This window comes from Ambystoma mexicanum, chromosome 7q (genome assembly GCF_040938575.1).
Source record: "Ambystoma mexicanum isolate Mex_15411 chromosome 7q, UKY_AmexF1_1, whole genome shotgun sequence".
NCBI classification, from domain to species: Eukaryota; Metazoa; Chordata; class Amphibia; order Caudata; family Ambystomatidae; genus Ambystoma; species Ambystoma mexicanum.
Window position 1 is genome coordinate 36,911,920 of NC_090941.1, and position 15,157 is coordinate 36,927,076.

At 46.0% G+C, this 15,157-nt stretch overlaps 1 protein-coding gene across 2 annotated transcripts in view; it reads right to left on the bottom strand.

Moving 5' to 3' along the window:
* Positions 1-15,157, bottom strand: part of SMS (spermine synthase) — a 707,978-nt gene that overhangs the window by 193,036 nt on the left and 499,785 nt on the right. For both annotated transcript variants that reach the window (XM_069639097.1, XM_069639096.1), the window contains exon 9: positions 1,706-1,785. In XM_069639097.1, coding sequence (XP_069495198.1) covers positions 1,706-1,785 — 80 coding nt within the window. The remainder of the gene's footprint in view (positions 1-1,705; positions 1,786-15,157) is intronic.

Sequence of the window (15,157 nt, forward strand, 5' to 3'; positions counted from 1 at the left end):
CCAAGGCCGTGGCTTAAGACCTCGATCAGCTCTTCCTCCGAGGTTGAAGCCGAATCTACGACGACGCCCTGCCCCCCCTTTTTCTTCCCCGCCGGGGATTTCACGGGGGTCCTATCGATGGGCACAAAAGAGGACTCCCTCCGAGGTGGCAGGGAGACTATGAGCCCCGAGATCGCCACCACTGGTGTAGCCTCCACAGGCTGAGCCAGGGCCGCCGCGACAGTATCGATAGAGGGCTTGGCCGGATGGATTAAGGCCTTCACCACCTTAGGTGCGCTGACCGCCTTATCCTTGAGGGGGGGAAACTGCCTCGCTCCCCCTCCGATGGGGCCTTCGAGCTCGACCGGGGCCTCTCCAGGAGCTTCGCCGGGTGCTCGCCCTTCCTCTTACCCGACCCAGAGCGTTGGCTCGTGGCTGAAGGTGCCGAGGAGGGTGCGCCCTGCCTGGCGCCCGTAGAGCCCGACCGTTCGGCACTCCCGGTGCCAGCGGACTCGCGGTGCTTGCCTTGTGTTGGACCCCCGTCGCCGGGGCGTCCTCAAAGGTCTTAGAAGACCGCTCGGATTTCTTCCTCTTCTTCTCGCCTGACGGGCTCTTCCCTTGCAGCCAGTTGGCGAGGCGTTGATGGCGGTCCTTCATGGTCCGCTCCGACATATTGCCGCAAAACGCACAGTCCTTCTCCACGTGCGTTTTGTCCTCATGTAAGCAGTAGAGACAAAAGGAGTGTTCGTCCTCCTTAAAGACGTTCTGCAGCTGGCATCCAGGGCAGACCCTGAACAGCTTTCCGGGCGTCGAGCTTCCCTTCTCCTGGGCCATGTCCGGGCCTGAGAAGCTTCTGGAGTCCTCCAAAAACGTAGCTCGACGAAATCTTCACCCTTGAGGGGCGCAGACGAATCTGACACGGGTCCCCGTTGATCGGATGGAGAGTCGGTGGAGCTTGAGGCTCTTTTGACCGAAAAAAACAAAGTTTTTGAGAAAAAACGTGAAAAAATAGCACTAACGCTCGAGAGCAATAGCACGAGGATCCCAACACATGAACGTGCGGTAAAAATCTGAAGATGGCTGCCAGAGGCGGTGCTTAGGTAGAGGGCAGTCATTGGCTGTGGTCAGTATGACGCAGAGACCAGTGATTGGTTATTACTACGAAAGACAGATCAGAAACGAAACTGATACTGGTTTTTTCTTTACCGAGGACTCCCAGCCTGACGACGGGGAATATTCATGAGCATGTGAATCCATGCCAGACCCCATGCTGGAGAAGTAGAGTTATAGGTTTCAATCGTCTGAGCCAGTAAGAGAATGCTCAAAACGCTCCATTTTTCAGTTTGCATTGCCTCCAATCTCAGCAAACTACTTTAATTTGTAATAGTTTATTTTGTATACATAACATACACACGGTTTTGAAATTAGGATTTACTGTTGCAAACAGGATTTACTGTTGCAAACTAACAAATTCAATTATTTTGTAATCTATGCATGTTTTGTAGCATTGTCACTTAGTTGATCACTTTTAATAAAAGCAAGAACAGAACAAAACATCTCCTTTTAAGAAGAATCAATACATTATTTCCAGTGTTCTCATGGTTTAATGCCGTTTCCATTTCCTATCTAACACATCACAATCCTTATTCCTTTTTGCCAATGAGGTCAGATTGAATAACTTAATGCATCATAGAATGAAAAAGAAAAATCTACTGTGACACTTTACCTGAGTGAAATATTTTCCATCATGTTTCAGAACTTTCATCGAAAGAACAAGAATTAGACTCAAAAATTCCCAAGTAGAATCTGCAATAGAACCATACATGGAAATTCTAAGACAAGTGTACGCAGAAGGTAGAGCAAATATTGGAAGAAAGAGGTTCTCACCAGCATCAACAAATTCACGCAATCCAAAGCGATGTCACAAGCAGAGGTTCTTCAGCTTGGGATATCTATGTTCACATCTGACCTCATCCCCAAACATCGACATTGCTCGTGATCTTCTATTGTTCAGGGACATGTCACACTCCTGACCAATTGTAAGCATTGTATGTCAGAACCTGTAGCAGCTGATCAAATAACCCACCTCTTCATCCACCCCTTTGCTTTGATCCTTCTCCCATTCGTCCTATTCCTTCCATTGTTCCTAACCCACTGTTTTCCACACACCCTCTCGCCTATTAAGTTATTCCTACCCTCCTGCTCACCCTGTCAATTATTCTGATCTCTTTGGGTTAGGCCTGTGCTAAAGAATTGTTCTAGAAATAAATATGCGCGAGAACTGGAGCAAGATAAAACACAGGCGGACAACAACAGGTCAGGCTTTTTTATAGTGAAAGGTTTTTGCGTTTTGTATGGCAAGATTTCTTTTTTTATCTATCATTTTGAAAGACTGTGGGGGGGACAACACTTGCTAAGTGTGTGACATTTGTTCGGGAAAAGGAGTCATTGAGTTTCTATAACTGTGGATTTTGTGAAAGGGACCTTCCAGTGTAACATGCTAAATTACATAATTATTCTTTGAAGAGCCATGAGAAGGGTCCTTCGTAGGCCTGTTTTTGCCAGTATTCAACTGATTTCTTTTTGACAGATATGGGCGCAGAAGCACTAGGAGGTGAAGCACATGATAACAAAATGTGGTCAAGTGGGAAAGCAGGGAAAGAACCATGCAAGGCATTATGTCTAGCTTGTGTGTGTTACAGGCTTCCCCTGAAGAGATCAAATAAAAACATATATTTGATAAGAAGACTCAAGTTCGCTAAGCACCGAAGCATGTTTGGACCTGCACGTCGAGACCTGCCCATCTACGGGCAATTACAAGTGTGCTGGGGCTCCTGGCCAATTTAGCTTGTGCCAACAACATTCAGTATACTTTTAAGGGCTTTCCCAGTGTTGACACATGAGACACCAGAGGCACTGGGAGATAGTGATTTCAACAAGCAACGTAGACTGATCTGCCAAGAGCTTAACATATAAAATACATAAGGATGGTTGCAAAAAAAGCAATAAGGAATTAAACTGGGATTGGAAACGGCAAAATGTGCGGAGAGAGCTCAGAATCAAGTGCATTAACCTAAAGCACTACTTACTGAGATTAGGACGTGGAATACACAGATCTCTGAAAAAGGCGGGATTTACTTTTTTGATAGCACTGCTTACCTTCAGGATATTGTGACAAAAGTGCAACGCTGAAACTAGGGGATGAGACTGGGGTGACCCTGCGGGCCGTGGACCACCACTCACACTGTGAATGGGGTATATGGTGGATGTGCCAGGCTCACTAGTATGATCCTGGTCTCGTTCCTGTCAAATAGATTAGTGGGAGGTCGAGCTCACGGATCCGCCGCTAGCAGCGTCTGCACGTCACTCAATGAAACTATGGAAGCCTGGTACATTAAGAGTCAGAAGCTCGTATGTGATGCTCGCAGACTAACCGTGCACTCTCAACCCCCCCTTTTTTGATCAGCACGCCCTGAACATCTCAGAGCAAGAATGTTTTGCAGTAGAGTAGCAGAGACACAGCCCTCCATCCTCACCCCAATTGCTACAGGAACAACACTCGCTCCTACACTTGCCAAGATAACAGCCAAATCTCTTGTAGCCTCAGCTAGTGGAAAGGTTCTTGCCACCTGGGGAAACTGTTACTCGATTAGCCGGCATCCTAATCCTGATGCATGCACACTCAGCAATCGCATACAATTCCTCTTGAGAAATTGCCCGGGTCAGGCCCAATCGCGTGATTAGATAAAGGCTTTGGGCCAATAGGAAGTGTGGCAGTTCGGTGTAAAATGCAATTTGAACCTTGGCAGTGTGTTGAGGCAGAGTCAGAAAGTGGTGCGGAGGAAAAGAGAAAGCAGAGAGAATAAAGTGAGGAGAACTTTGGCTGAGCATTTGCAGGGTGTCTAGTCAAATGGTCGACAGACAAATGGTTGACACAATTTGGTCGACAGGACAAATTATCTAATTTTTTTTTTTAGTTGTATTTTTTTAGGTTTTCGTTTAGGCGGTCCCCCCCCCAAAAAAAAAAAAAAAAAACAAAAGAAATTCGATCATTTGACCTGTCGACCTTTTGGTGTCGACCATTTGTCCTGTCGACCATTTAGATTCGACCAGTTGACCTGCAACCCATTTGCACAGTGAAGTTATGCATAAGGGCGATGTTGAACGTTCATGGGTGGAAAACAACACAGTTTCTCTTAACTGTGCAGAGCAGGCAGCTTTTATAACAAATTAAGTGATATCATTGCTGGCTGTGCTACTTGCCAAAGCACCAAAAAACCCAAGAGTGACAGCTGAAGTCACAGCTAAAGTCACTGCAGCACAGGGATGACATTGAAGATATGCACACCTGTTAGAAAACATCATGATTATAAGCAGCTCATGCTGGTGCCAGGGTAAACTAACTATATGCTAGGCCTGAGTTAGGGCGTGATGCATGGCACTGTTCATAATCATTGCAACCACATCCAATTTGATATCACACATGTGTCAGCTCCTGAGAGCCAGCCCAGCGGTGGAAGATGATGTGTATTCTGGCCATACAGGCTGGTCATACCAAGTGATAGGAATGGAACCTCAATGGGGAGGCCTTTTCTTTGATCCCTTTGTGACAGAAGGTAAAACCCTCCTCCTGAGATAGCCACTCAACAGAAAGTGGTCATGGGCTGAGGCATTATATGAATACACCCATTCAAATGGAGTATCCTCACAGCAGAGTGCTGCATACCATAGAGCTCCTCGATCCGATTGCAGTCGGAAGAGGGTGGATTTAGTCTAGACAGGGAGAATTCTGAATATTTAGGATAGGAATCCAGCATCTTGTTTCTCCCTACCTCTTTCTCTCTCCTTCCTGTACTCGCCTCTCGTGCAAGACACTTTGGATGTGATGTTGGAAGGGCAAATCACCAGCAACACTGGTGGTAACACCTTGGCAGCTGCAACCCCATTTTCTCAGACTGTTCGTTTGGCACGGAGCCAGGTAAACCACTATATAATCATGGAAAATGTGCTCCTTCAACCTTGTTGAGTGCACGATTCTTCACAGACGAGGTTCACTCCTGTGCCGAATCTAGAAACATCGTCACTGATTCTCTTGTGAGAGGTTTTTCTTACGTGACCAGGGAAAGGCAGAAGCTACCTAACTCTAAGCCTGGGGGTGGCTATCTGCTCGAGGACTACGTAGGGGAGGACAAACCCCAGATAGGTAGCAAAACACTGAATCAAAATAAACCTTCAGATGTTATTCTTAATGACACCCATGCGCCTTTGCAACATGCCTGTATGGCTTATTGTGAAGCACAAAGAATTCCAAACTTTTCCTGACCAACAACCTTATTTAGCACCCCCCCCCCTTTAACTACTGAGATGTGGAAGAGGGGTGGAAGAATGAGGATGACCAGAAGTGGTAAGCAAATGCCATGTTCTAGTCTCTGTAAAGTGTTAACTAATGCTGGGAAGTTTAAAACATGCACAGCTGAACAGAATTCAAGTGAGAGGCAGAGACTGCAGCAGAACGCAGCTTGAGTGGATGCTGGTTGGAACGCCAGAGGCAACAACACTTTGGAAGGCAGCACAGAGGCTGACGAGAACGACATGCAGAGGGACCAGGCCAAGAGAAGCTCACCACTTTATTGCTATCGGAAGTTGGAGCCATCCAGAATCAAAGGAAGATAAAGCGGGCGTCAAATGGCTAACGGGGAAAACACCAATCAGCTAACCGAAGGAGAAGATGGAAGGATGCGAGTAAGGCCACAGCTTCCCGGTAAGCACACAGAGAGCAAGTGGGTTATCGGGGCTCTTGTGACCAAGTGTCACATATCATTAACAGAACAAAAAAGCCCAATTAGTAATTGGGGGAACTGATACAAATATTAACAGTTTTAAGAAAGAGTCAGTGACACAAATCTTGGAACAAAAGATTGATACAAATACATTGTTAAGAAAGGTTTGGTGACCCAATACATGGAAAAGAGAGATTGATACAAAAACAAACGGTATTAAGAAGGGCTCAGTGACCCAATGCTTGGAAAAGGATATTAATATGAATACGACCAGTATTAATAAAGGGTCGGTGACCCAATATTTGAAAAGAGGAGTTGATATCAATCAGAAGTTTGCTGAGAAAGGGTTGGTGACCCAATACTGGAAAATAATTATTTCATGAATGAGAGAAAGAGTGAGAGGAGAAAGGAAAATCCTTGGCAGGATAGTGAACCATGCAAACGGTGAGTCTGGGACTCATACCCATTAAAGGATATAAAGCCCTGGCAGGAGAGTAAACCAGGCACTGTGCAAGGGTGGGATGGTACACAAGAAAAAACATTGTGATATCCTAGCAGGAGAGTAAACCAAGAGTAAAAAGAGAATTAAACCTGAAAACACGAAAGAGTGAGAATGAATACAAAAAGGGAAGACCCATACCCTTTTTAAGGATCTGTAATAAAGTCACAATACCTTGGCACACCAGGGATAAAAAGAGGAACAGTCAAAGGAAAAGGAAAATGAAAGAACCATACCCCTTTAAGGTTAATTGAGATAAACTGAAGATTCAAGAAAACTAAGCGTTTAAAAGAGACTCAAGAGAAGGCCTATTCCCACTGGAATATATTGGATGGTGAAAACCAAAATGAATAATGTGAAAGAGTTATTTTCCTTAAAACTGTGGAAGCATATTAAGTGAAGAAACTCAAGGGAGAAGTCCCGCCCCTTGAAACTGTGAAGTGAAATACTGTAGAAAGAGACACAATGTGAGAGCCCTTTGAAATAGTGGAACATTATTTGACCTTTTTTTCCAGAAGTACCGGACAGACAGTGAAAGACCAGAAGAAATATAGGGGAAGGGAGGAGCCCTTCCGATCATTGTAACTTTAATTCCATTTTGTTTTCGGCACCATAGAACATTAGGTTTGTCTCTCTGAAAGAAAGCTACAAGTGCATAGCTTGCAGAAATCCCCTTGTACACATTGTTCGAAGTTTAGTGTGTAAGGGTCAGTTTAGGGTTTTTGGATGGAGGACGCTCTTTGGTTTAACATCCTAACACAGACGTTCATTAGTTTTGTTGAGGCAGGGTAACCCCTCAAACACAGGGACAGGTAGGATTTCCCCAACCCCTCATTATTTTTCACAATAAAGGTCATATTCCATACTGAAACTTGCTACTATGTCTGACTCTTACTCTTAATTCCTTACACTACCTATATGTGAAACTTACAGGCATTTCAGTAGGGTGTAACAGGATGCATGCTGCCAGGGAACAGGGCCCCTGAGAATCAGCTCTGCACTATAGGCTAGCAAACCAGGCCCCAAAATTCTACACATTTATTTTGGGATCAGCATTTATTTCTCACTATTACGTAATTCTTTTAACAAACTTCATGCCCAGGTAGAATTAGGCAATACCCACTAATGAGATCAAACAAATGTGTGGCTCTTTTAAAAAAAGGTATTAATTCTGGTTGATCTCAATTTATATCAATATTACACTTTATTCCATATATACTGCACTCCAGAATGTTTTAAACAATGAAATGAAATGCATTACTTACCGTAATAGCATTTCTGATGATTGATTCTGCTTGGATTCACATGCAGTGCATATAGTCCAACATTAATGGTAATCGCAGAGTACTGCATCGTGTCTTTCAAGGATCAAAAGGGGACGTCAACATGGGAGTGCTTGTAACACTATCCCTAACGTAACGTGTAGTGTACCCAAAATACCTCACGGGTCGAGGTCCCTCTGTGTTTTTTCTTCCGTGAGGGGGCCTTATGACTATTGTGAGTAAAGATAGAAAGAGTATTAAGATGTCTATGTTCCTTCTACTCCGAGCAGGGAGGAAGGGTGGGCGCATGTGAATCTAAGAAGATAGAATCATCAGAAATGCTATTACGGTATGTAATGCATGTCTTCTGATGCTTGGGAATCTGCTTCAAGTCACATGCTGTGCATAGACTAGCAAGCAGTACCCAGAGTTGGTGGTGGGATGTCAGAAGGAACAGTAATAAAGATATGTCTTAGTATCGCTTGTCCAACCTGGGAGTCAGACCTAAAGTGAGTATCTAGGCAGTAGTGTTTTGTAAAGGTGTGTACAGAATTCTAGGTTGCCGCTTTGCAAATGGACTGGAGAGGAACATTTGCAATGAATGCTGTGGAAGCCCCTGTGCCCCGAGTAGAGTGTGCTCTAGGCTTGAAGAGCAGGCCTCTCTTGGCAAGAGTGTAGCAGAGTGTGATGCATTTTACAATCCACTTTGAGATGGCTGATTTAGAGACAGGGTCCTCTTCTCTACCAGCTGCCACTGAAACGAAAAACTGGTTTGTTTTACTTAGTGGTTTAGTCTTTTCCAGATAATATATGACTGCCCTGTGCACATCAAGTGTTTGTAGGCTTCTTTCTGCCACGTTAGTGGTGTTCTGGAAGAAGGTGGGTAGTTCTATAGATTGGTTCACATGGAACTTTGAAATTAATTTAGGCGCAAACCATGGGTGAGTGCGCAGAACCACCTTGTCTTTGTGAATTCTGACAAATGGGTCTTGAACTGAAAGGGCCGTAGTTCACTAACTCTTCTTATGGAAGTGACTGCCACTAGGAAGGCGGTCTTGTAAGTGAGTGCGTTAAGGCTAGCCTTATGCATAGGTTCAAAAGGAGATCTCATTAGTCTAGTTAATATCACATTTAGGTCCCATCCGGGAGCTGGGTTTGAAATAGGGGGGGGTTTGCGTCTTTTAACCCCTTTTTTATAAAAGTCTTGATGACTGGGATCTTCCACCACAACACCTGTTTCTGGGACTTAGTATAAGCTGTAAGTGCAGCTAGGTGTACCTTCAGGGAATTAAAAACCAGACCAGAGTCAAGTAGATGAGTCAGGTATAAGACAACATTTGTTGGAGCAGTCTATGGGGTTGATACTCCTGGAATTACACCAGATAACAAAGTATTTCCATTTATTGGAGTAGCAATGACTGGTGTTAGGCTTTCTTGCTTCTCCAAGTATGTCCATGCATCTCTGAGGAAGTTGGAGGTGCCCGAACTCGGACTTCAGGAGCCAGGGCGCTAAATTGAGAGTTTGCGGGTATGGATGGAGTTTTTCCCCACGTCTTGTGATAGCATGTTGTTTGGGAAAGGTAGCTTCATAGGAGGAGAGAGTGACATCGCCATCAGATGTGAGAACCATGGTTGGCGGGCCCACAATGGGCCACCAGAATCACTGTGCATGTTGTTGAGTAGGGGAGTCGGGGGGAAAAGCGTAGACACACTTCCCTCACCACGTAATCCAGAAACTGTTCCCCTTGGAGCGGCTCTGGTGGTACCTGGAGTCGTAATCTGGGCATTGTGTGTTCTCCAGAGTTGTGAACAAGTCGATCTCTGCGAAAACGTTGGAGACAATGTCTTTGTGTAATCGCCATTCGTACTCTGTGGGTAGTGGAAAGTCTCAGCTGAGCACGTTTGCCAGAAGATCGAGTTCCCCTGGAACATGTTGAGACAGGAGAAAATCTTGTGTTTGAGAGCCCACTACCATATGTTCGAGGACAGTTTGGATAGCCCTGGAGTGTGCGTGCCACTGGGTTTGTTCAGGTAATACACGGCTGTGGCACTGTCCGTGAGGACTAGTACTGTCTTTCCCTGTAGTAGTGTCTGAAAAGCCTTCAGGGCTTTGAACACTGCTAACAATTCCAACAGGTTTATGTGGATGGATGCTACTGCTGGGGACCAAATGATGTTCGCCATGTTATGAAGGAGGTGAGCCCTCCTCCCGTGAGAGGTGTGTCTGTGGTGAGAGTGGCTTCTTCTGCGGGGGTGATGAAGGTTTTTCCCTGTAAGAGGTTTTCCCTCGACCACCACTGCAGAGAGAGAATGAGGGCTGCCGAGACAACCACTAGATCGTCCCATTGTCCGCTGGCCTGACACCATTGGCTGTTGAGCCACTCTTGCATGGGGCGCATGCGCAAACGTGCATGTGGGACTAAGTAAATGCAGGAGGCCATCATCCCTAACAGTCGCATTACTTTGTGTACAGTCACCTCGCGATTGGCTATATAATGAGGGATCTGGAACAGCATGTTTTGAACCCTCTTCTTATAGGGGAAGACAAGGCTGTCATCTGTCCGAATTAGAGCCCCCAGAAATTGTTTGACTTGGCTGGGGTCTAGGCTGGACTTTTTCTCGTTGATGGAGAATCCCAGACCGAAGAGTAGATCTACCGTCTTCTGGGTGTTTGATAGGCATGTTCCGTACGAGTTCCCTGTTATTAGCCAATCGTGGAGTTAAGGATAGACTTGAATGGACTGCCTGCGCAGGTAAGCCGCAACTACCGCCAGTACCTTTGTAAATACCCTTGGGGTTGAGGCAATGCCAAAGGGAAGGACCTTGTACTGATAGTGCATGTCTTCTATCATGAACCTTAGGTATTTTCTGTGCACTGGCAGCATTGAAATATGAAAGTATGCATCTTTCATGTCCAATGTTGACACTGTACTCCCCCTGTGTTAGTAGAGGGATTCCCTCTTGCAATGTTGTCATTCTGAACTTTTGTGGCTTGACAAATTTGTTCGCTGGGCGCAAGTCTAGCACAGGGCACATGTGAGTTCCTTTTTGGGTACGAGGAAGTACACTGAATAAATACCTTTGTTTACCTCTAGCATAGGGACGACTTCTATCGCGCCCTTTTCTTGCAGGATCTCCACCTCTTGCAGCAGGATCTTGAGGTATTCTGGCGATATGCGTCTTGACGTTGGGGTTTGGTATCAAGGTGGTCGGCTGAACTCGATACAGTAACCGTGGATGACGGTCTTGAGCACCCATTGGTCTGTGGTGATTCCCTCCCATGCATGAAAGAAAGATGTTTTCGTCTCTCGACCGGGGAGGCATGAGAGGGGAACCAGACCGGTAAGTCATTTTTGAGTGGAGGCCGGGGAGACTATTGGGGTGGAGTTTCTACCCCTCCCTTGCAACGGTGCTGCCCTCTTTGCTGATATTGGCCTGTGGCAGTTGCCCCTTGTGTATTTCCTGTTCCGTATTGATTGTTTGGGGAACGTGGGAAGGATTGTCCCTGAAAGGATATCGGCGAGAGCTACCCCCTTACTGCTGGTGGGGTCTTTGAGTAATTTGGCTCAGAGACTTTAAGGTTCCGTGTTCCTTTTTAGCTGTTTCAAAGGCTTCCTCCACTGCCTTCCCAAACAGGTTAGTCTCTTCCACTGGCTTATTTATTAGGGATGCCTGGGTTTCAGGTTTAAATCCCGAATTATTTAGCCATGCGTGCCTTTTAAGCATGGTACCATGGGCCAGTGTTCGTCCCACTGTTTCTGCAGCATCCAGGGTGTTTTTGAGGATGTTTGGATTAACCTGCCTCCCTTCCGACACAACCGCCAGAAGGTGTGATCGTGTTGGCTCTGTTACTTCTTGCAGGCCTTCCTGGAGCAAATTCCATTGGACATCGCTATAACTAGTCAGCAATGTGGTGTTAGCTATTCTAGTGGAGTAGGCTGCTGATGTTGTAATGCGCTTCCCTAGGGCATATAACTTCTTGCAATCCTTGTCTGGAGGTGCCTCGCAGTAGACAAGGGTACTCCGGCTCTCTTTATTGTAGTTGCGACTACATGGGAGTCAGGAGTGGCATGTCCCTGGATATATAGCAGGTCTGTTCGAGAGGGGCGAAAGAGCTTTTCAACTCGTGGATTTACTGTTTGAGATGGCGTTAGCAAAGATGGAACGATGCGCTTTTTGATAGAATTTAAAAGTGTTATCGCTTAGGTGGTTTTTCCTTTAATATGTCCTCCACAAAGTCGGTGTCATGTACCGCCTCTTGAGTGGCAATCTGAAAATGTTCAGCTGGTCCTTTAAGAATAGCATTGAATGCCATCTGGTCATCAACAGGAGAGGCCTGTATTTGGGAGGATCTATACACATGGTGTCTGGATCCGGGGTACTGGCCAGTGACCGCCATGTAGCCTCGCCTACTGGTTGTTCATCAACCCAGTCTGGAGACTGGTCTATAGTCTTGTCGAAGGGATTCTCTCACTGATCATAGGGGTCCTGATGGATTACTCTGGTTCAGTTAGGTCAAACACCTCATCATGAGGGAAGTGACTGGAAGTCCTTTGAACTTTTGACAAAGTAGGGTAAGAGTCTTCCTCTCTTGGCCTCTTTGGGGTGATACATTTTTCAGAAAAATCTACAATCTTGGAAAGCTTGTTCATGTATCCCTCAAAACTATCTCTAGTCCAAAAAGATGAACCAGAGGGGTTTGTAGGGGGAAAGGGATCTTCTTGAGGACTTGGGTCTCTAGGCGGTTGAGATTTGTCAGCCAGTGGACTAGGGTCTCTAGGCGGTCAGGATGTGTCTGCCAGTGTCTTAGATGGGTGCTGGGACCCATACGAATATTCTTCTCTACCTTGCGGATCTCTGGCATTTCTGGGAGGGATTTCGATGGGCCCAACGGCTTTGATGCGGTTTTCGACAGTGCCAAAACCTTTGGCGCTGACGCGCTCTTAAGAGGCATGGCGGCGCTCTTATGATGTTTGGTGCTGACGCCCTTTTGGCTTGCATGCCTGGATGCATGCTGTAGCGACGTTTGCAGGGAGGGCGGCCAATCGGGGGTTTCGGCATCCCCGTTGGCGTCTCTGGCCTTCCCGACAAGTCCATCGAAGAGGCTTGGGTGGTTGTGTATGTCCTTGTCACCTGTGTGTTGTCTCCCCATAGCAGAACCGGTGGCCTGCCTGCTGGGAACAAACATCTCAGAACTTGCCTGTTCCGCAGCGAGGTCAATGTCCTCTGCATCAGAGCCATGGTTGTCGCTTACATCCTCGTCACTCGAGGCGCCTGCGCCAACGGAGGAGCTACCGTCGGGCTGCTGCATGGCGTAGGCCGCCCATCGCTTTGTCCCCCGTTACTTTATCGTCTTCGGACGTAAAAGTTGGCAGGACTTGCAGGACTGCTTGTTATGATCTCGAGGTAGACACTTATTACACCTCTGGTGTATGTCTTTCCATGGATATTTGCCGTTGCAAGAAGGGCAACATTTAAAAGGAGTCCTGTCCATAGCTCATGTTAAAAGCGACAGCGAAACCAGATGGGAAAAGTGAGGGGAGAAGGAAATGCATTCTACAAAAGAAACAGAACCCCGGTCCCCACTCGCCCTACTGTGTAGACCTGACCGGAGCACGGGGCCACGCAGTAGGCAGCGTCGACCGAAGCACTAGCCGTCAAAATCTGCAGTCTTCAGCGTTGGTTCAGGAGTAGTCATCGACAATGAACTAGAAACTTAGCAATTTACGAGCTCCGCATAAGCGACCAGCTAGCTGGGCAGGAAAATCTGAGAGACCTCGACGAGCGAGGGATTTTGGGTACACTACACTTCACGTTAGGGATAGTGTTACAAGCACGCCCATGTCGACGTCCCCTTTTGAAAAGCACAGGCATTGCGGGCATGCAAACTGTGTACAGTGTGTAAGGTAACATTTTTTAAAAAGCTCATCTTCCAGTTCCTAGGCTAAATGTGCATGTTTTTGGCATGTGCGTGAAGAGCCAGTCCAAAGCCAAAAATTGGAGCTACAAGGGATGATGAGCATGCCAGCAACTTAGAATGCATGCTTTCATCTGTAGATAAAGCCTGTATTCCATGTAAGCGCATTGGCTGACTGGCATTCCCCGGTTGCTTTTCTAGTTTCATGCCCCTCCCTGTATAAGTGGACAGACTGACAGGGTCGTTTTTTTTTTTTCCTTGCGACTTTGGTAGACTTCATTTCTAGGGTGTGGAATACATCTACCTCTCTGACAGTGGATGTGTAGTTCCAGAAGCTAAGATACTTTTTCTTTTTTTAAAGGAATTAATATTTTTCTGCATAAGGATAAGTCACTTTGTATTTGGTCAGAAATTATGATTATGTTTTTGTACACGATTAATTTGCATTGAGACTAGCATCTAGAAATTAAATATGAAAAATCTGTGTTGGGTGATGAGGATGAATTCATGTAGGAAATTCCTATTGAATGTTGTTCAACTACTGTGTACTGTGTATAAAATACGGAAGCCTCATCACTTTGCTGAACTAAATTTTCGTCAAGTACCAAAATGCATCTGTGATGGATTGCAATCTGTCATGGGTAAAGAAACCCAGGCTTTTTTTATTTTTATGTAATAAACAAAGATGAGGGTAATTCCAGGACAAGGTGCTCTGCTGCCCAGACCTCTGTGACGAATCCAGGGAATTCATCCCCACTCACTGCAGTGCGGGAGGGGGATCCATTGGGGCAGGGGGGTCCCCCTTGGACTAGTGAGGTGGGCCCACTAAACACCCCCTAGGGGACAGAGCAAGCAGGATCCCACTGGGAGTGACATCCCACACCCCCTTTGAGAATAGGTAGGAGATTCCCTGAAAGAGATCAGTAATCCTTCCTATTCTCAAGACCCCAACATCATTGTTGGCTATATGGTTCTTGTACTGTGTGATGACTTAAAACCTTCTGTAAGAATGGCTGGTAGGTTTTCTGACCCTCTATATCGACAGTATTTGGTAGGGACGTGGGAATGCAGAAGAGGAGGCGATAAAGAGCTAATCAGTATTGGAGATGGAGAGAAGAGTAGTCCACAGAGCCAGCGAAGTGCAGGGGAGGTGTGGCAGGAAGAGGAGGAGCATACACCAGGCTGACCATGAGGAATGCTAACGACGGCCGACCATGTGGAATGCTCACATCCCTGTGTAAGAATGCAGAAGTAGGAGACTGGTACACGGGTGGCATGCTTTTAGCTATAGACTTATTTAAACCAAAATGAAAAGGGAAACACGACCTGTCCCCAATTCCTAGAGGGGTTTTCCCTGCTTCAAACAAACTAAGGATTCTGTCAGGAGGTCGTGTGAAAAGCAAATAGTCCACCGCTGTGTCAAAAACCTATTTCCTTCCCTTAAACTCTAAACCAACTAAGGAAAAAAGGGGTTGATCTTCTTCATCCAGATGAGTGGTTTCCTTCTTCGGGACAATGCTCCAATGTTCACTTGTAGAAAGGGGAATTTTACTTTTTCAAAAGCACAACTTAAAAGTCTCCACAAAAGGGTTCCATCGAATGACTCTCCACCAAGGCACATAAAAAAAATGTATTCCTGTAACTTCAGAATAGGGGGGATTGCTTCTCCCTTTAATCTTCCTCAGATTTCTCACAAGGTCAAGAGAATAATTGCCTTCCC